The sequence below is a fragment of the Geotrypetes seraphini genome, chromosome 8, assembly GCF_902459505.1.
Source record: "Geotrypetes seraphini chromosome 8, aGeoSer1.1, whole genome shotgun sequence".
In the NCBI taxonomy this organism is placed as follows: Eukaryota; Metazoa; Chordata; class Amphibia; order Gymnophiona; family Dermophiidae; genus Geotrypetes; species Geotrypetes seraphini.
The window spans coordinates 145,682,861-145,709,668 of NC_047091.1; the positions used below are offsets into that span (position 1 = coordinate 145,682,861).

At 39.6% G+C, this 26,808-nt stretch overlaps 1 protein-coding gene across 16 annotated transcripts in view; it reads left to right on the top strand.

The window, feature by feature from the left end:
• Nucleotides 1-23,188, top strand: part of RIMBP2 (RIMS binding protein 2) — a 598,797-nt gene extending 575,609 nt beyond the window's left edge. For 12 of the 16 annotated variants that reach the window (XM_033956341.1, XM_033956346.1, XM_033956345.1 and 9 more), the window contains 2 exons: nucleotides 11,484-11,618; nucleotides 21,950-23,188. In XM_033956341.1, coding sequence (XP_033812232.1) covers nucleotides 11,484-11,618; nucleotides 21,950-22,138 — 324 coding nt within the window. In that variant the 3' untranslated portion in view covers nucleotides 22,139-23,188. Of the gene's footprint in view, nucleotides 1-11,483; nucleotides 11,619-20,134; nucleotides 20,182-21,949 lie in introns of all 16 variants that reach the window. The other 4 variants (XM_033956349.1, XM_033956351.1, XM_033956353.1 and 1 more) reach the window with 1 other exon arrangement.
• Nucleotides 23,189-26,808: the final 3,620 nt, after the last annotated feature.

Sequence of the window (26,808 nt, forward strand, 5' to 3'; positions counted from 1 at the left end):
CATTCTCTGAATCAGACCAAACTGGTCGATGCATATTGGAAAGAAAGGAATTTAAAGAGGCTGGGTCAGGTGAAGCCTCAGATCTATATAGACTCTGATAATACTCCTGAAAAACCTCCAAAATACCAGGATATGAAGTGATAGGAGAGTCATTCTTATTATGTATCACAGGAATTTGAATTTTACATTGTTTTCTCTTTAAATATGAGGCTAGCATTTTACCACTTTTGTTTCCTTCCGCATAATATTTGGCTTCACTGAGGAAAATTTGCATCCCCGCTTGTTTGGAAATAAGCCGGTTATATTGGTATTTTAGTTGACATAAAGTATTATATTGTTTGGGATCTTTTGTGGTGCAATATATGTGTTCCTGATTTAGAATTTGAGCTTCCAAATCTGTTGTAATGGCTCTATCAGTTTTTGATTTATGAGAGGCAATGGAAATGAATTCTCCTCTTAATGAGGCTTTAAATGCTTCCCATGTATTTAATGGATTGGTATCAGAGATAATATTGGAGGTAAAAAAGTCTTGAATAAATTTCTTAATCCTTTCTACTATATCGTCATCCTCAAGGAGAGAGAGTTGCATTCTCCATGAAGGGGATTTAGGGATTGGCGTTGTATTCCATAAGAAAGTGCCAGATACTAGTGAATGATCTGAGATGAGAATCGGAGAGATGTAAGTGTTGGTAATGGAATTGAGGAAAGGAGGAGAGACAAAGATATAATCTAACCGGGAGAAACTATTATGTGGAATAGAGTGAAATGTATAATCTCTATCAGTAGGATGCTGAAGCCTCCAAATATCTAATAATTGCAGATGCGTTATAAGGGATTGAAAAGAAATATGAGATTTTTGTGGAGACAGTATGGATTTCGATTGTTTATCTAGATACATGTCTAAAGGGAGATTGAAATCTCCTGCCATAATGATTGGCAGCGGTTCAAACGTTTGTATAGTAGTTAATAAATCAAGAAAAAATTCTGGAGAATCACTATTGGGTGCATAAACATTTATCATAAGAAGTGGAACATTATGAATAGTGATCTGCAGAATTATCCATCTACCATTAGTGTCAATAGCTTGGCTTAGGACCCTAGATTGTATAGATTTAGAAAATAATATAGATACCCCTCCTCTTCTATCCACCGAAGGGGAATCAATCCCAGAAGAGATCCAATTACAAGATTTAATCAGAGAAGAAGTGGAGGATAAATGTGTTTCCAATAACATTATAATATCAGGTGATTTCTGTTTTAAGTGAATAAGGACCTTTTTCCTTTTTATAGGATTATTAAGCCCATTAACATTCCATGAGACAACAGTGAGTGGTAATTGCCTATCTAAAGTCATAAGTGTATATTACAGTAGATAAGACTGAGCTATAAAATAAAGAATTACCAAATATAATCTCAGAAACATCTGTGTACTGCCAAGTGCCATTAGAGAAAGAGTACAAACAAAAAAAACAACAGCTTAACTGTAAATACAGTATAGAAAAAAAGGCATAAAGGACCAAAACAGTCCAGCCAACAGTATAATGAAAGAAGAATGGTGCCATTAGACTAAGAGTAACAAGGGCACACAAATCCCTCCTTTCAGTAACAACCGAACATTATGGAAACAGAGCATGAAAATAGAAAAAACATTAAATTGAGAATGATAATATGTTATGTACAGATCAATCCATGAATAAGTATACAAGCAAAAAAAAAGTGATGTATAAAGAAAGGAAAATAAAAATATTATTAATCCAGTGGAACATGGCTTGTGATGAAGTAACAATCACAACTAAATGTACGTTGTAAATAGTTAAAGCAGGGGTTCATTCACTCAAAACATCACAAAAACAGGACAGTTGACAAAATCATAAATAAACGGAGAAAAATAAACCTCAATTGTGGGTCGCCAGGACTACACAAGTACCTAAGCTCACCACCTCATCACGGGTTTATAAAAAAACTCTGTACAGTTATAAATTACTTTCATACTTCAGCATCTCTTTAGAAGAATAGTTTTCAGAAAATTCTCAAAGGATTTGACATTAAACGTCCTGTAATTTTCTATAAGTAAGTGAGACAGCCCCAAACTAACTAAATATATGGCAATCAGCTACAGCTGTAGATGAATTCTAAACAACGTCTAGTAGCGTGGCTAAACACTTTTGCATCTTAACGTGTATAAGAGAGTCAAACACTCATCTGAAGAAACATCTTCGTCCCGATAGATAAGATCTTCTATTTCGCCTGCAAGCAGGCTACTTCAGGGGATTCGTTAACAAAGTTGTCTCCACGCTGTCAGCTGTATGACGGGCGGCCAGTCTCTCTCAAAATGGCCCTCAGACCGAGATACGCGCCCGACTCGTTTAAAAACTGAATCGAGTCGGGCGTCATGACGTCATCGCACAAACGCGAAGGGTCGTAGGTCAATCATCACTGCTTCACATACAATACTCAATCCAAACAAATAAACCTCACATTCATAAGAAAGGTTGCCACTCATATTCAGAATTTAAACCTTGTGGTTCTATAGTATGGAGGCGGTTTATCCATTGTTGTTCCTTTTGCCATAAAAGCTTTCTCATATCTCCTCGTCTCATTGAAGGGATCACTTTCTCCACCACCCAACACTTAAGGCTTACAAACTTGTGTTTTAAATTTAAACAGTGAGCCACTATTGGAGCTGTCATTTTACATGTATTCAAGCAACTTTTATGCTCAGTTATTCTTATGGTTAAATTGCGTGATGTTTGGCCCACATAGAATAATTCACATGGGCATTGTATTATATAAATCACGTTTGCTGTTTGACAGGTGGAGGTATGTTTGAGAATGTAATTTTTCCCATCAACAGGATTTATGAAATTCGAGATAGTGGACATAATTTTACAATTCATGCAATGTCCACATGGGCTGTGTCCAAGAGTAGATTCTGATCTCTCATCTGTAAATTTTTCTTTAGATGTATGGCACAGCCAATCGTTTAAGTTTCTATTTCTGGACTGAGGAAAAATAAATCTTTTGTTTGCAAAACATGGAAGTGTTTTGAGCAGTGGAAGATGTTTCTTGTATTTCTTGATAATCTGTGGAGATACACAAGTCTGTTTAATAATGCAGGGAATTATTTCAGATTGTTCTTCATTCTCAGGAGATTTGTTATAATCCAATAATGTCTCTCTGGGATTAAATAGCGCTCTTTTCTTTGCTTTCTTAATTATAGATGTTGGATAATTTCTAGATTTTAATCTTTGCTCCAGTACCTTTGCTTCTTGGAGGAAGTTTTCTTTACTATTGCAAATTCTCCTATATCTTAAAAACTGAGCAAAGGGAATACTGGTTTTCAGATGTACAGGATGCATGCACATGGTTTGGAATGTGAGGTTTATTTGTTTGGATTGAGTATTGTATGTGAAGCAGTGATGATTGACCTACGACCCTTCGCGTTTGTGCGATGACGTCATGACGCCCGACTCGATTCAGTTTTTAAACGAGTCGGGCGTGTATCTCGGTCTGAGGGCCATTTTGAGAGAGACTGGCCGCCCGTCATACAGCTGACAGCGTGGAGACAACTTTGTTAACGAATCCCCTGAAGTAGCCTGCTTGCAGGCGAAATAGAAGATCTTATCTATCGGGACGAAGATGTTTCTTCAGATGAGTGTTTGACTCTCTTATACACGTTAAGATGCAAAAGTGTTTAGCCACGCTACTAGACGTTGTTTAGAATTCATCTACAGCTGTAGCTGATTGCCATATATTTAGTTAGTTTGGGGCTGTCCCACTTACTTATAGAAAATTACAGGACGTTTAATGTCAAATCCTTTGAGAATTTTCTGAAAACTATTCTTCTAAAGAGATGCTGAAGTATGAAAGTAATTTATAACTGTACGGAGTTTTTTTATAAACCCGTGATGAGGTGGTGAGCTTAGGTACTTGTGTAGTCCTGGCGACCCACAATTGAGGTTTATTTTTCTCCGTTTATTTATGATTTTGTCAACTGTCCTGTTTTTGTGATGTTTTGAGTGAATGAACCCCTGCTTTAACTATTTACAACGTACATTTAGTTGTGATTGTTCTTTACAGAATACGATTGTACCTTTATTACATTTTGTGATGAAGTAAGCCATATTTGGGATTAACATAATACAATCATAAAAGCTTATTTTGTATATAAACAAGTAAGATATTTTTTTTATTATTATTTTTGTTATATGTTTTTTTTTTTTTTTTTTCCTTTTATTTTATTTTTTAAATTTTATTATTTTTTTTTACTTTGTTTTCATTATGATTCTCTATAATATATAGAAACCCCCCCCCAAAAAAAGAGATCTTATTTATTTATTTATTATTATTTTTTTATTATTATTTTTTTTATTTATTTATTTATTTTTTCCCTCTTCTTCCCCTTTTTTACTTATAATATAATCAAGTAATGTGCTTAATCCCTTAATTAAATCCCAGTTATCTTCAGATCCCTTCCACCCTTATCCCACATTATTTTTATTATATTTCTCTATCATATACAAAAAACCCCAGAAATAATCTTAGACTACAGTTTCAATTTTTCTACTTTTTCCCTTTTTTATCCCCTTTTAAATATATATTTTTTTCTTTAATTATTTATTATTATTTATTTATTGATATATATATATTTTTTTTTGTTCCCTTTTTTTCCCCCTTTTTTTTTTATTATTATATATATTTTTTTTTTCTTTTTTCACCCTTTGTTATTTATAATATGATCAAGTAGTTACCTAAAGTCTTAACTAAATCCCAATCATCTTCAGATCCCTCCCACACTTATCTCACTTTAATACATATTGAAATCTAATGAAAGATAGAACCCTTTACAGTAAAATAAAAAATACAGGAAAATTTCTTTTATAATGTCAATAGAGGATAGAGTCCAGAAGTGTTGTGGGGAGGAAAAAAGAATCTAGACAAAAATGAAGTATGTGAGTGTAAGTAAGAAAAATAATAGTCCATAAAAATAAGTCAACCAAGGATATGTAGAAATCAGCAAAAAAATGAAGGCCATGATAAATGAAAAGCTGATGCAGGCTCACATAGTGGTCTTCACTTCTCGAGCAGAAGTGCAGGCACCTATCTGGAGCAAAATGCAAAGTCTTCAAGAGGGAGACATGCCCTGGGATTGCAGGCCATCCAAGAAGGACTGAAGTTGCTCTGGGGATTCGAAGTGCCGAGTTGAGTTGTTAATCGTTACGATCATCCTTGCAGGGTATTGTAGCCCGTATCTGGCACCCATCGATTTGAGTCTCGCCCTCATTTCAAGAAAGGACTTTCTTTTTCGAGCCGTTGTCTTTGCCAGATCCGGGACTATTAAGATCTTCTTGTCCTCGAATTTCAGATCTGAAGTGGATTTTGCGGCAGTTAAAATTTGTAAAGCCTGAGGATAGCGCAGTAGCTTTGCTATGATGGGTCTTGGTCGCGTGAACCCTTGCTTCACAGAAGATGGCGTCCTGTGAGCACGCTCAAATTGCAAAGCCGAATCAGTTGGTAAATGCAGGATTTTCGGTAGTTGATCCATAAGGAATTTAATTAGATCTGTTCCCTCTGCACATTCCGCTAATCCAATGATTCGAATGTTATTTCGACGATTTCGATTAGAAAGGTCTTCCAATTCCTGATCTAGTTTTTTAAAGCGCTGCTGAACTCGTTCCTCGAATTGAGCAGAGGAAAGTGCCGCCATGTCTGCCTTATTTTCTAGCGCTTCCACACGTGTTTTGCAGGATTCAAAAGAGGCAGAAAGTGAGTTTATTTCACTGCGCATTTCACATGTGATATCGTATTGCTTAGTTATTAAATCTTTCAGTGCCCGAATCTCATCTAACACGATATCAGAGGACTCCACGTGGTGTTTACTCACCAACTGTTTTTCCGGAGTCGGAGGATCGTGTTTAGATCTTTTTGATCCTGAGGCTTGCGGTATTTGCGATTCTGCTTTAGTAGATTTAGTCGCTGCCATCTCAGTAAGAGAATGAGATGTTTATATACTCAGTTATTAAAGATTATCACTTGCTCCGTGACGATGTTTTAGGAATCAAGGAGGAGAGGAGAGATTATGCAGCCATCTTGTTCTCCAGCTCAATAGCGCCCCCCCACATGTGAGATATCTGCCTACTGTCCTTGGATAACACCTGTTACAGGTAACTTCTTTTAATCTAATCTAGGATTTATGAGTTGCACTATACCTAAATAGGTTCAAGGTGACTTACAATATAATTTAAGGTGATACAATTTAATACAGTACAAGGATGCTACAGAAGATACAATACAGAGTGAGGGATGATACAAGAAGAGATAAACTAGTATTGTTGAAGGTAGGTGGAGGAGGAAATTTATAGTCCCAAGTTCACATGGATGATGGTGTCATTGAGAGAACATGGTGTTTTGTAGGCTCCGGGGTCATTTTCTGTGTTGAATATGGTGTCGTAGAGATAAGTCTTCAGCTTCTTTCAGAGCATGAGGTAGTTCGGTTCAGATCTGATGATTGTTAGGAGGTTATTCCATGTCTTTGTGCCAATATACGAGAACATGGTGTTTAAATTCCATTTGTATTTGAAGCCTTCTGTTGTGGGGTAGTTCATCAGAAGTTTACTAAGATTTCTGGTTGAGGACCATGAGGAAGTGAATAGGTTGGAGTGGAAGATTATGCAGATTTTGAAATAGCGACGGGTAGCCAATGTAACAGTTTGAGATGGGGTCGTATTTTTTTTAGGTTGAAAATAAGTCTAATTGCTGTGTTTTGGATTAGTTGTGGTTTGCAAGTTAGTGTTATGTTGACACCTGCTTAGAGTAGTCAAGCTATGATAAAATTCGCATTTCTACAAGTATGGAGACATGCCGTTCGTGAAATCAGGGTCTTATGAGTCTCGGCTGTCTCATGGAGAAGGGGTATTTTTTTATAGAAGTTAGAGATTTGCTGTTCGAGAAGTAGTGTGCAGTACTTTGGAAGTTTCTTCTATATTTATCTCCAAATGGCAATTTGTAGATGGGTGTGGAACCACAGGATTTTGATTGTGTTTAGTTTGAGTTTGTTCATTTTGGCCCATGATTCTATCTTGTCAATGTCATCAGCAATTTTTTTTAATGCATGTAGTTGGTTGTCTGTAATGGGAATGAGAATGTCATCCGCATAGGATAACAGGCATTCATTGGTGACAAATGTAATGTTACTAGAGAGCCCATGAATAGGTTGAACAGTATTGGAGAAAGGGGAGAACCCTGGGGTACTCCACAGAATGCTTTCCAACTATTGGAGAAGACTCCATTTTTCCATACAAGGTATTCTCTCTCTTTTTTTCTTTATTGAATTTTCAAATTACAAACAAGCAAACTTTACTTAAGTACAGATTTAGAAAATAAAGTTCACAATATTAAGAAAACTATATTCATTATTTAATCTACTAATTAAGAGATCCAGGAATTAGAAAAAGAAAATAGAAATTAAATAAATCTAAAGGACAGCCTTAGAAATCAATTTCCGAAAGCCGGTTCGTTACATTGTGGGTGATGTTATTTGACCGAAAGTCACTCCCCTTCCCTCTTTAGCCACATAAGATTCTAATAGTTGTTTCAATTTAAAAGATAATTTTTCCACTCTAATTTGATACATTTCACAGGAAATTTCAAAACAAAATATGCACCCAAAGCTTGAACCCTTGGTCTATATTATCATGAAATCTTTTCTTCTCTGTGTCAATTGAGATAAATCGGGGAACACTCGAATTGTCAAACTGAAAAATGTATCCTTCATATGTCTAAAGTAGGTCAGAAGTATTAAATCTCTATCATAATCCAAGGCAAATGTCACTTTGAGATAGAGCTCTTTCAGTTATTATTTTCAATGAATTCTCCAGAAAATTAGCCAAATTCATTTCACCACCTTCTATTCCCGCTGTTCCAGTGGGCGTAGAACTCTCTTTGTTTCCTCCCCAAAGAGATCTACTGAGTCCTAATTATAGGTGGTAAACTTTCCGCTAGTATTAAAGTCTCTTTCAAGTATCTCCAAACCACTTCAATTGCTGATATTATTGGAGATTTGGGAAAGTTTAAGATTCTCAGATTTTTTCTTCTTTGTTTATTCTTCATAAATTCCAACTTTCTCTGGATAAAAGCTCTTTCTTAAACAATATCCACTTCTAAGATTTTAATTTGATTGATTTGTTCTTCATGTTTTTTTAAACTCTCACTTTGTTTTTGTAACATTTCACCATGAATATTTACTTGGGAGCTGATAGAAGCGCAATCAGTTCTTACCAGTCACTGCCTTTCTGAGGTTGGCGTCTATGACTTCAATAGCTCTCCACAGTTCGTCCATATTGACCACAGCAGGCTTAGCCAACTCTCCAAACTGTTCATTTCTACCAATGGATGATGAAACTTCTCCTGGTTCCATGGTGAGGGCTGATGTCAGGGCTCCAGTGGGCTCTTCTCCTCTTTCCAATATTCCACCCACTGCTCCTCCAGGGCTTAGCAGTTGCCAGTGTCCTTGGGTAAACTGCACTGCCTTATTCTCTGTGGGGGCTCTCCCGGGTTGGAGAGGAGCCTACCTCTGGATCGGGCTAAGGGAAAACTGATCTGAACGAAGGCTTACCATTGAATTCAGCATGCCTCCTGGGTCTGCCCATCTAATGTCATCTAGATCAGCTCTTTGGCGCTCCTGGGTACTGGAGGAATTGACTCTTCCTTTTCTCCATCTCGATATAGAATCGGCAACCACTCGCCAAAGGAACTCCAACCAATCAAATAAACTATTCTGGTAAGGTGAAAGGGGCAAACAGACCGATGTTAAGGGGGAGCTCCATGTCTCGCCTCTGCAGCATAATCTCTTTTCTAAGAACATGTTAAACCAGCTAAGTAGTGAGATTCCAATTTCAGTAAGTTTCGTTAGAAGTTGGTAGGTTCTAGAATCGAAGGATGCAGAAATGTCGAATTGAAGGAGGGCAGCTTGTTAGCCTGTGCTTAGTATCTGTTTAATTTTTGTAGTAAGGATTATCAAAAGGAGCTTTCAGACTGGTCATTTTCAGCTGAAACTGAAAACCAAGCAGAAATGGAATTTTGGGCTGTTTCGATACGTTAACTGAAAGTCAGCCTCTAAATTACTGGTTATATCAAACAAAAATTATGTGAATCAGAAGCTATATATTCAAAATAGAAAGTTATGGGTCTTTCTTTGTGAGCAGACTCACCATTAAATCCAAACGTTGGTTTGGGTGGCTCATAATTTTAATGACAGAGAAAGGTTGAGAGAAGGGATGATTTAAATTTGTGATACTATTTTATCAAAATGTTATCACTAGAGAATGACACTGGGACAAATTTGTCCCCATGGGAACTCAATTTCCCCATCCCTGTGAGTTTTGTTGCTGTCCCTGTCCCATTCCTGTAAGCTCTGCCTTAATAACACAAGCTTCGAACACATGATTTTAAAGTATTTGAGGTTTGTGCAGATGAGGACAGAGCTTGCAGGAATGGGGCAAGGACAGAAAAAGAACACACTGGGATGGGGACAGGGAAAAATTTGTCCCCGTGTTATTCTCTACTTACCATCAAATATAAAAATACTCCTGTATTTCTGTAACTTATTTTGCTGTTTTTTTCCCCATAATTATGTATGTTTAATATGTACACCACTTAGTTTTAAGTGGTTTATAAATTTTAAAAATAATCAATCACTTATTTATTTTTCATGTGCACACTGCATTTCTTTTTATAAATATGGAAATATTTGTTTTCTATTTATTTTATGAATCTTCCATGATATAAAGCAGGGGTCTCAAAGTCCCTCCTTGAGGGCCGCAATCCAGTCAGGTTTTCAGGATTTCCCCAATGAAATCTATGTGCATGCAATACTTTCAATGCATATTCATTGGGGAAATCCTGAAAACCCGACTGGATTGCTGCCCTCAAGGAGGGACTTTGAGATCCCTGATATAAAGAAAATGTGATAATTTAGTACTCACCTTCTTGCAGCATACCACCAACACAATCTTGACCACAACTTTTCAAAAAAATATAGGGGAATCAACGTTCAGCTGATGGTGGTGAGAATTTATTCAGCTGCCGGCAGCATTATTCTCAAGAAATTCAATACCAGCTTGTATCTGGGCACTGGCATTGAATATCTGGGTTTATACAGTCAGCTCTCTCTTATGCAATTAAATATAATTATCAGCACTTCGCTGTATAAGTGACACTGCATAAAGATAAATCAAACTATATAAAAGTCAGTCCTAAGTGCTAAACTTAGGCTGTCAAGTGCTGAATACTGTCATCTAACTGCATTAAGTGCTGACTTTTCCCTAGGCTAGAGAATGACATGGGGACAAATTTCCCCCCTTCCCCACAGGAACTCACTTTCCCTGTCCCCACGAATTTCGTCATGGTCCCATTCCTGTAAGCTCTGCCTTAACCACACAAGCCTCGAACACTTATGATTTTAAAGTGTTTGAGGCTTGTGCAGATGAAGATAAGAGTTTGCAGGAATGGGGCAGGGACAGAAAAAGAACACACTGTGATGGGACAATGAATTCCCGTGGGGATGGGGAAAAATTTGTCTCCAAGTCATTCTCTACTCCAGGCTATCCACAAAATAGCCAGCATTTTTATTAGTTTGTCATGATGTTCAGCAGCGCGCTATCTGGCTAAGTACCATTGGCTATCAGTGGATAAGTCCCAAACAAGAAATTGAACTGTACAGGAGCCGTTTCTGGCCATTTAAATTCACTTTATGAATATCGACCTGCAAGTGTTTAGTTAGGAGCTGCCTGCTTCCAATGGCAAAGAAACTTTCATATCAGCACGGTTAACACACAATTATTCAAGTTTTTAAATCAGCTTGAACTATGCATGCTGTAGTCAAGGCATACACATTATTGCAAACAATCCCCCAACCAAGTCGGTAAAGTCAGCACAAAACAGATTATATAAAAAACACTAGTTCTGCAGAGAATCTTCACTCTGCACAATTTTCTATGTCTAATTTGCTACTGAGCCAATTTTCATAATTTATCTTATCAGTGATATTGCCTTATTTTTAGAAACTGCTTTACAAAGATGGAATTATATACAAACAGCAAAGGGCACACAAATTAGCACTCTTATTACATCAACCTCAAAGCAAGATTATTACATTCTTGTTTACACAGAGCCCCAGCTTTTGACATTCTCTTGCTACCTTCTAAGACATTTTTACTTGCCTAGTACAAAATAAAATACAAGGGACACAGCTTTCTATTGCAATTGAAAGGGTGGTAGATGCATGGAACAGTCTCCTGGAAGAGGTGGTGGAGACAGAGACTGTGTCTCAATTCAAGAGGACCTGGGATAGGCACGTGGTATCTCTCAGAGAGAAAGAAATAATGGTTACTGTGGATGGGCAGACTAGCTGGGCCATTTGGCCTTTATCTGCCATCATGTTTCTAAATGATACAAGCTATTTCAATCACCCTCTTACATTTTAGGGTGAACTCAATGGACAAAAAGGGTTGGTTCCCTCAAATTTTCTGGAAGAAGTGCCCGATGATGTTGAAGTCTATCTTTCTGATGTACCCTCTCGATATTCTCAAGATACTCCAATACGTACAAAAACAAAAAGGGTAAGCAACAATTGAAAAGTTTCTAATCCTTCTCCTCTTACAATCTAACTTATTTTTTTCATTTGAAGCAAAATGCTAATTCTGTTTTAATGAGCAGTGGATACAGACCACAACTGCCATTTCAAGTCCTATCTACTGATCAGCCTTTTCTTACCATTGATATACATAAACAAACATACTTTTATTACAGTACAAGTTACTTGAAGGAATGTAATGCTGGGGAAGGGAAGGTAGTTAAGGAAAGATTAGATTCTTATCTTGCTAATCTTCTTTCTTGCAAACAGAAATGGTAGTCTTGACCATCAGGTTAAACCCCCATCATTTGAAAAGGTTACAGAGAGCCCACTGTTTGTCTTCATGCACCACCTCCGTTCACTCTGGGATGAGTTCCACCCCCCTTAGTCAGTACCAAAGTTTCAAGCAAGTCCTAGAGTGCAAACATATTTATGTGGGGTGCGGGCAGCAGGAAAACTCCCCTGAAACTACATGTCTATTCTGCTCTAAAAGCAAACAATAAAAAATTTATTATTTTGATAGTACTACCAAATGCACATAGCACTGTACCTTAAACACATAAGAGAGTCCCTAATTAGAGCCTACAATCTAATTATGACAGTCACAGGACAAAAGGATGAATTTATATACACTACTCAGGTAGGAAATTAGAAGGGGAATAATGAGGTGGACAGTGTGTGGGGACTATGGAGGGAATGACCAGCAGAACTGGGTGCTTTATATGCTGGTTAGGTTAGGACCTAAATGCAGCTTCAAAAAGGTTAACCATAACTAAATGAAACAAGGTAGTAAAAAAATGAACCAACTACCTGTGCAGCACCATTTGCACCAATAGTTCTGTAGCTCTCATGAGTGAAGAATTCTTCATTCCTGACTCTTCCAGGCCGGTGATAGAAACAAGACTGCTGACTAAGCAGGCATGTTTGAAACAGAAAGCAGACTAGTATATAATAGACAGGGCGGGCATCAAAGCTACCATTCCTACATACAAGAAAGATTAGCAAGGTAAGAACAGAATCTTTCCTTCTTGTGCACAGGACCGATAGTCTTGACCATCGAGAAATATCAGAGCAGTCCCCGGTTCCTTGGGTGGGACAGATGAATCTGCTGCCAGTACTGAAGACCAAAAAATGGTGTCCAGTGTGGCTGCTACATCCACCCTGTAAAACTTAATGTACGTGTAGAGATTGGACCAAGTGGCTGCTCTGCAAATCTCTGCAGGTGAGACTGCTCTACACTGGCCAAGAGGATGTGATACTGCGAACAGAGTGCACCTTCACCACCACTTGAGACTGCTTTCCGCTTCCTATATAGGCAGAAAATATGGCCATCCTGATCCATTCCGAACTTTCAACACACTATCTGCTTTCTTCTCGTAAGTGTGAAGGCTGGGAGTTGTACCGCTGGGTTCACGTGAAAACTGACACAACTTTCGGAAGGGACTGTTTGAATCGAGACGCTAGCCTCTGGGATGTGAAGAAAGGATTCCTTGCAGGACAGAACCTGCAGATCAGACACACTTCTTGCTGATGTCACAATTACAAGAAAACTGTCTTAACCTTCAGATCTATCTGGAATGCCTCTTCAAAAGGCTTACAGGTCCTTCCACAAGTGCCCATAGGACCAGATTATGATTCCAAGATGGAAAAGGCTGTCAGACTGAAGGGCGAAGATGTAAAAGACGTAAGGCTCCCTTAAAAAAATCTGGATACATCTAGATGGGATGCCGAGAGCTTGCTGACCTGCGCTCTGAAGCAGGAAAGTCCATCTATCTGTGTTTTGAGAGCCAACTGCCAAGCCCTTCTTCAGACTTTCCTACAGGAAGTCGAGCACCACTGAAACTGGTGTGGTCACCAGGTCCAAGCACTGTCATTTGCATTGGTTCCTGAAACACTTCCAGGCTTTCGCTTAGGCCGCTAACACGGACTGCTTCTTAGACCTCAGGAGCGTGGCAATAACTTCAGGTGAATAGCCTTTATGCCCTAAGATTTCGCACTTAAGAGCCATGCCATAAGACCAAAGAGCTCTGGATCCTCCAGAGACCCTGTGAAAAAAACTGGGATGACAACGAAGCCTGAGAGCCTCGCCCCTCGGTAGACGTACTAAGTCTGCATACCACAGCCACTACAGCCAATCTGGAGCTACCAGGATCACTCGACCTGGATGCATTCTGATCCGCCTAAGCACTCTGCCCATCATTGACCATGGGGAGAACACAAACGAGCTCCTCTGCAGGCCAGGTTTGGACTAGAGTGTCTAGCCTGGCACTTCTGGGCTTATACCTTCAGCTGAAGATATTAGCTGCCTTTTGGTTGGATGCCGAAGGCATGAGGTTGAATGTCAGATGTCCCCAGTGCCTGAATATGCAGTCGAAGGTGCTCCAACAAGGAGATCACTCCCCGGGATCCAAGGTCTGCCGACTTAGGAAGTCCGCCTGCACATTCTCCACTCCAACTACTTGAGCTTCCAAGATGACTAAAAGATGGGCTTCTGCCCACCAAAGGAGCAGGCAAGCTTCCAAACTTGGTGTACTCTTTGTGCCTCCTTGCCTGTTTATATAGGCTACTGTAGTTGCGTTGCTTAGAAAACACTGCCTGCCTTTCCTTCTGGGGCGTTGGTCAGGGCTCGCCACCCTTGCAGCAGGCATCTGTCGCAATGAGCTCTCCAGCTGAACAGACTGACATCTGTCGACAGGACTGTCCACTGGGAGACAAACAGCATTATTTCTATGGTTCCAGCCACCAGTCCACACTGCTCCATGCCTTACCTGACCACAGAAGCAGGAGTTTTCAGGCATCAACTTGCGGAGACCACCTTGAGAGGAGCGACTGCTGAAGCAGGTGCAAGTGCACTCTTACCCAGGAAACCGCATCAACAGTGGCTACCATGGATCCCAGCAGTTGAAAATACTGCCAAGCTGTGGGGGCTGGCAGGCTGTAAATCTCCCTAAATTGCCTTAAGAACTTCATTTTGCGCGCTTCTGGGAGGAAGATCCTGCACTGTGACGTCAAGAAACGAATTCCCAGGTAGGCCAGGGACTGAGTCAGGATCAAATGATTCTTCCTGAAATTGACTACCTAGCCCAACATCTGTAGAAGCTGAACCACTTGCTCTACGGTTGTCACTCCCTCGTCCCTCAAGGGTACTCTTATGAGGCAAGGCAAGGATGCACCCAAATTTCTGCTTTGTACAGGTGCGCTATTACAACAACCATCACCTCAGTAAATGTTGCTAGGCCAAAGGAAAGAGCAGAGAATTGAAAATGCTTGTCCAGAATATGGAACCTTGAAAACTTTATGAGAGCAAGAAAGATGGAAATAAGCAAGTATGCTTTTGTCAGAGCCAGAGAGGCAAGATATTATCCTGGTGCAACCAAGGCAATGACCAACTACACTATTTCTATGTGGAAGTGGGGAATCTTGAGGGCTGTGTTGACTGACCTTAGATCCACAATCAGTCTCCAGTCTTCTGAGTCTCTTTTGGGCACAATGAAGTATATGGAATATATGCCCAAACTGGGAATGAAAATGGTAGCAGTATTATCTGTGAATCACTCCTACTATCTGGTAAGAATTTCAGCTAGCGATCCACCACATTAGCCATTAAATCATCCAGGCCCTTACCAAAGAGCAATTGTCCTTGAAAGGGAAGTTTGTTCAGGGTCATCTTGGAAGCCAAGTCTCCTACCCATTGCCTGATCCAGAGCATTCTGCGGTTAGAAATGGCGTAAACTGAGATCTTGCTCAGGACCTTGAAAACTTCATACAAAGCATCCGCAACAAAATTAATCCCCTCCAAGAGAAACTGGGGGTTAGCGCTGTTGTCCGGATCCTAAGTCTGGCTTAGCCGAAAGTGGCAGGCCCAGGCAATATAAGATGCTGCCACTTTCAGTCCCAGCACAGCAGCCTCAAATTCTTTTGAGGAAAAGTCTATTCTGCAGTTCTGTGCGTCCCTGAGGACTATACCCCCTTTACTAGGGAGTGAAATGAGCTTTGTAACCTGTGCCACCAGCGAATCCATTTTAGGTGCAGCAAACCGTTGCTGAAATAGCATCCATCAGGTAGACCTTAACTACTTCTAAGGACCCCTCAGGAACATTCCAGTGATCTGTTAACATCTTAGTAATCTATGGATGCAATGGAAAACAGGCATTCTGTTCTTTGGTGCTGCTCATGATCAAGCACTGTGCCATGGAGGCTTGAGGCAGCTCCAACTTTAGCGCCTCCACAATTAAATCTTACAGGCTGGAGGATTTGAGTAACCTTTGCACCCTCGAATTCTCTCTGAGATCCAGGGTTGTCACCTGATCATGGTCAGACCCTCACAGCTGGGATGCTGAATCTCCCAAAGCTGAGGTCCCTGAATGAGACATTAAAGGTATGGACTCGGAATCTTCATCCTCTGAGTCCACAAGAGCTTGCCTCCCTGTAAAATCTGCATGGCTTCTTGAAGGTAGACCCCGCGCTTTTCACAAAAAATCCTGGTGCTACATCCGCCGAGGGGTTAGGTCGGCTTTTGAAACCTAAAAAGGCTTCCTACATCATGTGTATGAATTTGGGAGCAAACCACTGGCCGGGTCTCCTGTGCTGACTTCTGGTATTAGAAACATAGAAAGATGACGGCAGAAAAGGGCTATAGCCCATCAAGTCTGCCCACCCTATTGACCCACCCCTTTGGTCTATGCCCCAATAACCCAAATTCCTTAACCTAACCTTCGTAGGGATCCGACATAGGCATCCCATTTGTTCTTAAAGTCTGTTACGCTGCTTGCCTCGATCACCTGCACTAGAAGTTTGTTCCAATGATCCACCACTCTCTCCGTGAAAAAATACTTCCTGGAGTCACCATGAAATTTCCCGCCCCTGAGTTTGAGCGGATGTCCCCTTGTGGCCGAGGGTCCTCTGAGAAAGAAAATATCGTCTTCTACTTCGACCCATCCTGTGATGTACTTAAATGTCTCAATCATGTCTCCCCTCTCCCTACGCTCCTCAAGAGTTTAGAGCTGCAATTTGTTCAGCCTCTCTTCGTACGAGATACCCTTGAGGCCTGTAATCATCCTGGTGGCCATCCGCTGAACCGACTCAATTCTGCGCACATCTTTACGGTAATATGGCCTCCAGAATTGCACACAGTATTCCAGAAGAGGTCTCACCATAGCCCTGTATAATGGCATTAGGACTTCAGGCTTCCGGCTGATGAAACTTCTATTAATGAAACCCATCATCTGCCTTGCCTTGGATGAAGCCTTCTCCACTTGAGTGGCAGTTTTCATGTCTGCACTGATGATCACTCCTAAATCTTGTTCTGCTGATGTCCTAGTTAAAGTTTCTCCATTCAAGTAGTACGTCCTGCATGGATTACCACTTCCGAGATGCATTACCTTGCACTTCTTAGCGTTGAAGCCTAGTTGCCAGGTTGAGGATCAACTTTCCAAAGTAAGCAAGTCCTGTTCCATATTATTTTTAAAATTGCAATCACTTACTATATTACATAGTTTGGCGTCGTCGGCGAATAATGTTATTTTACCTCGAAGCCCCTGAGTCAGATCCCCTATGAATATATTGAAAAGGACCGAGCCCTATGGCACCCCGCTGGTCACCTCCGATGTTTTGGAGGGGGTACCGTTGACCATCACTCTCTGAAGTCTGCCACTTAGCCAATCCTTAACCCATGCTGTTATTATCTCTCCTAGCCCCATTGATTTCCTCTTGCTTAGCAACCTGCGGTTTGGGACCCTGTCAAAGGCTTTACTGAAGTCCAGGTACACGACGTCCAAAGACTCTCCCAAGTCCAGCTTTCTTGTTACCCAATCAAATAAGCTTATGAGATTGGATTGGCAGGACCTACCCTTGGTAAAACCATGTTGACTGGGATCCCGAAGATTCCCTTCATTCAAGACCATGTCTACTGGTAAAAAGCTGTGCTTTGCTGGAGATACCAAATCCGCTTTCTCCGGCTCCTGCCATAATTTCTGGCCCAGAAAATGCTCCAACTGGGTACCTAAGCCACCAGAAGCAGAAGAGGAGGTAAAGCCCAAAGTTCCAACCTCCCTTATGCGCAGCACTTGAAGCAATCCCCTTTAGATAGACATCTACCACAAATCTGACAAAAATCCGAGGTATCTCCACCTGAGTCCATCTATACTGTTTTCTGGTATTGAGGCAGATGGAAGCTTTTAAAATAAAATTGGGAAATCCAAGATGGCGGCCACAATAGTGATTCTGGTACCTAAAATGGCTCTTGGAGAAAAAAAAAATGCAAACTTTAAAAATGCAGGGAAGGGATTTTGGCTTCTGATCCCTCAATCTTCCCCATAGGCTGCAATAGCCTTACTCACTGTGCCATGCTTTTGTGCCAGAGCTACATAGGGAGAGAGATGATTTCTGCCAACAGATGGCTTGTTTCTTCAGACTGCTGTCTGGTTCCCGATGCCGAAGTGGAACCTTAGACTCTGTTCGGAATCACATGTCATGGGGGAGGAATGCAGTTGGTCTCAATCCTTGATAAACCGTCAAGTGACCCGTTCAGTCTGTGCTCAATCCACTACAAGCAGAACCTAGGGCGAGCCACTCAAGCCCACTGCAGACGAACCTGGGGCGAGATTTTTCCAACGCTACAGACCCTGAGCTCTGAGAACTACTAATGCCGACTGGTCACACAGGAATCACAAGGCATATGCCTGTGGACTACAGACCTCAGCCCTGAGAGTCTTTATCTTCTCACAACCAGAGATGTTCCAGGTGATTGGGCTCCTCTGCAGAACTGAAAGCCTCTGACTGGATAATAACCCCCCCCCCCAAAAAAAAATAGATTAAACTCAAGCAGAACAGACAGGCTCCATACTCCTCGCTTGAAGTAGAGTAGAGAATGACACGGTGGCTGTTACCTGCAGCTAGCCATGGGTAACCTGCCGAAACGGCGGGGAGGTGGGGGGGTGGGGAATGCTTATTGCTGGCACGGGGACAAGGCCATCCACCGCCCCGTGGAGTGGTGAATGGGCTTGTCTCCACAGTTAAGGGAGGGAATGCGCTTGGTCACCAATTGTGCGCAGCCCCATCCCTCCTTCCTACCTACTGGCCCTGCATCTGTGGGCGGAAGCTTCTCCTCTGATGCAACTTCCGGTTGCGTCAGAGAAGCAGACGCACGCGACTTCAGGCAGGCTCCAGTGGCTTGCACAAATTACACTAATGCGCCACGAAGGGAAGGAGATGCTCTGACCGCGCGAGGGGTGCTGAAGGGTGGTGGAAAGGAACAGACGCTGAAGGGGGGTAGGGAGGAATAGATGCTTAAGGGAAATGTGGAAGAGAGAGTGGGGAGAAGACGCTAAAGGGAAATGGGGAAGAGAGAGTGGAGAGAAGACGCTAAAGGGAAATGGGGAAGAGAGAGTGGGGAGAAGACGCTGAAGGGAAATGGGGAAGAGAGAGTGGGGAGAAGACGCTGAAGAGAAATGGGAAGAAGACAGAGATGCCAGACTATGGGGGGAGCGGAAGAAGATGGGTGTAAGATCAATTGGGGGGGGAAGGGAGAGGCACAGTAACAGAGCAAATGGAAGACACAGCGAGAAGGCAGATAGTGGATGGAATGAATTGAATGAGATGAGGAAAGCAGAAACCTCCTTAGCATTTTTTTTGCTACTTCAGCTTCTCTGTGGTGTTCTTTTCTCACATGTTTAAAGACAATAGACTGTTTTCAGTCCAATTCTTTATATGTGAGTTTGCAAACCATTGGACCCCTGAGGAAGGCGTGTTCGCCGAAACACGGACAGTGTAGGATCCGGTTGGATTTTATCACAGTATTTTTTATCATTGTACTTTTTTAATTGAATTTTCATGGTTTTATATGTCAGTGTTTAATAAATATCTCCAAAACATCTGTATCCAGTTTTTGTTTTTATCGAAAGCAGAAACCAGACAACCAAGGTAGAAAAACAAAATTCTATTTATTTTCTTTTTTTTTTCTTGCTTTAGGATAAAGTAGTATATTAGTTGTGTTGATAAAAATTTATAAACAAAGGCCCTGCTAGCTGAACATCTCTTTCTATAGCTCAGCAGCCAGAACTTTGATTTATAAGGAAGGAATAAGCTAAGTACTGAAGCTTGTATGGATGCTGTGGGGACGGGGACAAATTTTTCCCCCGTGTCATTCTCTAGTAGAGAGTAAGATTTGGGGAGAGGGGCTAGCTTATCCCAGAGTGATGGGAAGTGGAGCAAGAAAACAAACAGTGGGCTATCTACAACCCTCTCAACTAATGGGGGTTTAACCTGATGATCAAGACTACCAGTCCTTTGAATAAGAAATCAAGTTAGTCCCCTTACATCAAAGATCACAAATAGAGATGTTATCTTCTGCTTATGTCACATTAGTTTTCACAATAGACTGCCACAGAATTTATTCCTTTTGTGAAATGGATTATATCCATGTTACACTTATTTCATTTTCATTTTGTTTCATCATTGCAATATTTTCTGTTTTATTTCTTTGCTCATCTGCTTGGAAAACAGAAGAAGAGTGTTCATTTCACACCTTAATAAGGCAGAGTAGCCTTCACGTAAGTGAGCAACTGAAGATACCAATAAAGTTAGTAATCAGAAGTGCATACAATATATCTAATGCAAATGTCTTCCTGATCTTCAGAATGGGAAAATAAAAGAAAGAAATAAGTCTCCAAAATCATTGACCAAATAAATAAATAATTATGCAATGTTTAAAATACCAATAAAAATTTTAGATGTCAAACTAGAAGCCATCAAACAAGACAAGACTAATTATTTGGTTATCCCCAAACATCTATGAATACATTGAACGTGAAGGTCAGTATTTGGAGCATATTTCTTCAAGAGCTGTATGTTTCTATATAAAAATGTTTTTTTAGGTGTCTGAATGCCTTACACTGTAAATGTGTATTGCATTATTAGCATTCTGAATGCAGTTCAAAGTATAACAAAGACTTAAAATGCTGAAATGAAAAAGTATTAGTGCAAAAAGTGTTAAAAGAAACATAAGGCTCAAATCAATGAATGCATTAGAAACAACATGTGGTATCTTCAGGTGTACTTTGGGGTGCTTTAAAGAGTTTTTCACTATTATTTAGAATTTGGTTGTCAATTAATTAGCTTTGAACCCCCTGAAAGAAATTTGGTGCTACATAAGTCATCAATCTTAACATGACAAACTTCTACAGCCTACTGTTGCTGTACTGTAAAACTAAGATATAAAATTGACATACTTCCACATATAAAATTTTGAGCTTGTAGCAATGACAAAATAAAATGCACCACAAACAGAATAATCATTATCTGTAAAATCATACTTTAGGAGTTTAGGTACTTGCTAAAAAAACAAAAACAAAAAACAAACCAACTCATTTCATCTCAGTGTAAATTAAAGCTGTTGTATAGCACACATACAACGATCAGGGGTTTTAAAGTTTTGATTGCAATTAAGGATCATCTGCTTATATTTAGAACAGAGCACCATTCGTCCAATTATATGTATACACAGTACATCAGTAAAAATTTAATTCAGAGACTAAGAACAAATCTAACTTTAATATAGTGCTGGGGGAACTTTAGCTTTAAATAGTCACAGTGTACTCTAACTCATTTTATTAATATTCTGAATACAGATCTTTGAGGTCTGGATTCTACAAATGGCACACTAAGTTAGGCAGCGGTAGGTGCTATACCGCCTTCTAACTGGCTTGATTTTCATCGGCATGGAAATTGACCAAGTCGTTTAAAAATCTATTTTTTCATTTAAATAATAAATGGTGGCACCTCAAGCAAAGGCATCATTCTTCCAACTACAGAGGCCCCTAATGTCACGGAAGGCTTAGTTAATGCTAGAAGTGACCTTAGGCACCTCCATAGTCACGATTCACCAGAAATGTAGGCCTTTAAAACCTTGGCCTACATTTCTGGCACCTATCTTTGACGTGGCTGCAATTCTTAAAATGATGCCGGTCTGAATGACACGTGATCAACACCGCTTTTTTAAGCAGCCACCGTGAACAGCGCCATTTTGAGAATCTGTCCTAAATGCTTGGTGTCAACTATCATTTCAGATATTTTCTGTAAGCTGTAGCAAAAACAGAATGCTTAAGATTACATCTTTAAAAGTTCCTTAATTATCACAAAGCATTTCTGTCTATTTCAACAAATTCAGGTGTAATTTTATTTTATAGCATGCTTAATAGAAAATAATGGAAGAAATTAGCAACTTTTATGATTTGCTCTGGCAGAAGAGAAAAAAAAATGTTACCATTTTGATATTGTTGGTTTTCAAACATTCATAAATAATACCAATGTACCTAATAGGTTCCTCCTGAGAATACAGGTACTTCACGAAGAGCACCATCCCCCACAGTCCATCTTCATTCTGGGTCACCTCCGTCATCTCTGGGTGCTGGTAGTCCTGTGAGGGGAAGGGACATGTCCTCGAAAAAGAAAAAGGGGATTCTTTCCAAAGGCAAGAAACTGCTGAAAAAGCTTGGTGCAGTGAAATGATTCATATTCTTCTGGACAACTTGTAAAGCTCCAATCTAATTTTATTTTAAATCAAACTGGGAATTTCATGACTATGCACAACTTGGTATTCATAAATATTTCTTAACAGAAAAATACTTTTTCCTCTGATAACTTACAAAATTTATGCGGTGTAACAAAAAAAGGGCTTGTTACTGCCTGATGCTGTTTCCTATAAAATATTCAGAAATTTGAGCAATTAAAATGTCATCTTTGTTAATCTGTTCAGTACTCAAAGCTAGAACGGGCATAAATGTTTTATCCCATTCAAAATATTTCTCTTATCTGAATGGTCTTGAAACTCCTAGTTTATCCAGCCTTGATGTTTATGCCTTATAAATGCACAATAATTTGTACTGTCAAATAAATGTACAATGTATACTTTGTTATGTACAATGTGCATTCAAGTCTTTTCCACAACATTGTAGATTAAGGCTCCTATCATGTACAGTGCTGAAATTACATTTTAACATTAATTTTGCATCTAAAAATTTCATGCAAAACACTTATGTTAACAACCACTTAAGCCCAACAAATTAAACATACTGCACTGGATGACGGCGTTATTATTACTTCAAAAATCCACTTTTGTCCACTAGTACAAATGTTTAAAAATTCCAACTGCCAAAGTTTTAATAATACATCTCTAGACCCTGTTTTTGCTGTCAGATGAGAAAACCTGACATCTACACTATAAAAAGCTAAATTAGTTATAAACATTCTTCAAACACAATTCACTACTGGCATATCTTTATTCAAAATATCATAATTGCTAACAAACATTTGACTACAATTTTGTATTTCCTGCCCATTTGTAAGTTGTTTTTACTGTTTATACATAATTTTCAAGCTGCCTTTATTTTGTATGTTACAGAAGGTTTATAAAAGAATGATTAAAGTTTCCCCCTCATGTCGTCTAAAGTATTTTAAAAATCTTTACAATGTATATAATTGTAAAATACTGTTGTGTGCTAGATTTAATAAATTAATGCAATTCATTTGCTTAAAGTTGTGGTAAAATAATGCGTGAGTGTGTGCATGTGTACAGTTGTTGTGTATATTTTATATAAATAAATGATATTTTGCAGAAATATTTAACCTGTTTGTTTCCTTCCTGTAAAGAGATTAGATTCTTACCTTGCTAATATCTTTTCTAGTAGATAGGTGTGTCATTCTAGACAGCAGAGTATTCTCCTCATGCTTGTGAGCCATGCAGAAGGAATTTCCAGGTTTTCAACTCCTCCTCCTTTTCTAGAGGGCTCTGCTGCCCCTTCAGTTTGTACCAAAGCAGGTGATAGGTACATAAGATGGAGGGGTACAGGGAGACTCACCAAATACATTTCTGTTCTGCTCTAAAAGAAATATAATAAATAAGTTAAAACATCGTAACTGAACAATCCAAACAGAAATATTTATGGAGCTCAGATATTCCCTAAAGAGTTATAATAGATTATACCCTTAAGGTCTGACTGACCTCAAAATCTCATCTTTGACTATAACTTTCTGATTGAGACAGTAGTTAGATGGAGTAAATAACTGATAGGGCGGGGTTCCAGAATGACACACTTATCTACTGGAAAAGATATTAGCAAGGTAATAACTTAATCTTTCTAGTGAAATAGGTGTGGCATTCTGGACAGTAGGGACTTACAAAAGCAATCCCAGAAATCTTTGGTGGGACCTCTGCGCCTGTGTGAAACACTGAAGACCCAAAGACGGTGTCCTCCTGCACTCTATAGATCCTGGAGAACGTATGCAGTGTGGACCAGGTCAGTGCCCTACAAATCCTCAGGTGAAATCATCCAAAGCTTCTGCCCATGAAGAAGCTACACTTCTTTTCGAATGTGCCTTCAAGGAGATTGGCAACTGCTTGCCATAGATCTGCACCTAACTATACAAAGTAGGGTAAATATAGTCAATTACTGATATTCAATTAATTAAAATGCTATACCAAGAATACAATAACATAAAATTAATATTTAATTTATTGATTTCTTTAATTCAATTCATATCCTAAAAACTAACAAAACTTATTTCATCTATATTTAAAATCTACAATAACATGTAATATAAAGTGCAAAGTGTTACTAATAGTCTGGGAAAAGCTACAGGTACTATCTAAAGCTTTAAAATAGGATCCATCAATCAATCTTCAAGGTTCTTTATGATGTTAAGTTTTGAAGCCATTCAGGCCCAATGAAGCTTACTTAACTTGATGATGAGTCAATTAAAGTCCCAATATCTCCTTGAGTAGTAATCAGTAGGCTTGACCAGGCCAGTTGTTCCTTATATTAATGATCCAATTAGAAATGCTTAATCAATTATGAGGTTCTCTCTTTATCCTTAAAGTTTTCCAGTTTTAATATTGTTCAATCAGCATAAGCCTCCAACTCCAGCTGAGTTTCAGTTGAGTTCATCATCAGGGAGGTTGAAGATATAAGTACTGAAATTACTTCTGATACAGATCTCTGGCTGAAAGTTCCTGCAGGGAAACATCAAGGATTAAGTCTTTTTTAAAGTTAAATGCTGTTGTATTGGAATTTCTGTGTGAACTTATTCCAGGGATTATATCAAATCTTATCACGTTATGATCATTGCTATCAAACAGCCCCAGCACCATTATCTCCTGCACCAATTCATGTGCTCCACCAAGTACTAAGTCTAGAATTGCTTTGCCTCTTGTTGGTTCCTGAACCAGCTGCTCCATAAAGCAATCCTTAATTTCATCAAGGAATTTTATCTCCCTAGCATGCCCTGTTACATTTACCCAGTCAATATCAAGGTAGTTGAAATCACCCATTATTATTGTGTTACCCATTTTGTTAGCCTCCTTAATTTTTTCTAACATTTCAGCATCTGTCCGTTCATCCTAGTCAGGCAGATGGTAGTATACTCCTATCACTATCCTTTTCCCCTTTACACATGGAATTTCTATCCATAGGTATTCCAAGGTGCGTTTCTGCTCCTGAAGCACTGTGATGTGCTCTGAAGGTGCTGCAACTTGCCTCAGCTCTAAGCTGGATCTGGGAAAAGAATCATTGCCTCACTCATTCAGTCCTTCAAATGCCGAGATCTTTGTATTGACAGGTGGACCGAAGTCGGACTGATACTCAACCCCCACAAACTGCACCAGAGAAGGGGGGGGGGGGGGGAGGAGGGAAATCGCAGCTCCTGTGGGTGCCTATCAACCTGCGTTCAAGTTCCTGTAATTCATTAGGTGAGCTAAACTACTAGGGATATGGACACCAAGCTCCACAAAATTTTCTGCAGGGTGGCCAAATAGGTCCCCAAGGGATTAACCTGCTGGCTACATACCCAAGTCTGCTTCTTCTCCATGCAGGCAGAACTTCACCCTGTACTGGGGAGCTCTGGTGCACTGAAATCTGCAAAAACCACAAAAACCACTGAAAACAATATACAGAGCAGATCAGAAAGACACCTTCTGGCTCACATGCACAAAGAAAAGCTGAGGGGGGCATCAGAGCCCTCTGGAGGAGTTGAAAATCTGGAGTGAATTCCTTCTGCATGGCTCATAAGCATGGGGAGAATACCCTACTATCCAGAATGACACACCTATTACACTAGAAACGTTACTGTACTTTTAAAAATTGACAGTCCCCAAAGATTTAATCTTTAAAAAGTATTAGCCTTTTAAAAGGCATCATTTTACCCAGCTACAAGATTCTTCTTATCTGCCAATTAACATTGTAAACCCCAGGCAGGACTTAGCAACTACCAGAGAGCAAGAACTTCCCTCCCCCATCAGATCTACCAGGAAGCAGTCATTGCTTGCACAGGACAATGGAAGAGACTGAGGGACCACAAGCTTTGAGACTGGACAGACTGATCCACCATTGAGTGGAGGCTAACTGCACTAGGACCATTAAACTGAGGCACAAGGTCAGTGTGGTAAAGCTAAGTTCTTCCCCAATTACTTCCATTTGAAATTAATGCTCGGTCGACTTGTGGGCTGCACATCTTTCTAGGCCTGTTAAGGTCACCCTACCATCAACTACTATATTTCTTGCCAGGTTAAAACCCAACTGCCCGTCTCCAATAGGGTTGAAAAGGTATGTGAACAAAATGCTGGTGGAAGACTGATGGCTTTAACCTTAGATATCAGCTAGTGTCATTAAAAGAAATCAGTATTGTCCAGTATTTCATGTTTATATTTTCACAAATACTAAAATATTGGCTTCTCAAGTTGATTTTATACAACTTTAGCATAAAGCCAGCTTTTGAATTGTTTAAAATTTGCTTTATTTTTTAAACCTTGAAGCTCAAGCAATAAGCAGTATACTGTAGTGAATATCAATTCTTAATATGGCTACTCACACAATTCCCCAATTTGTTTTTTAAGAGATAAGCTTTTCCAGACGTGACAAAAGGAAAACAAGAAGACATTTTTAAATCACATCACTGTTTCCAAAATTTTATTGAACTTTCCATGCTGGGGAATACACCTCATATTATACAACTTTGATCATATTTGAAATTAACTATTTTAAATTTAACAGATGTACAACAGGACTTTTGTGACAACACTCAAACTTTGTCTCTATGACCTTTACTAGAACGTTAAATGTACTTTTACTTGTGTTGTACCTTAAAATCAACTATTCTTAAGTAAATATGGATACTGCTGATAAGTA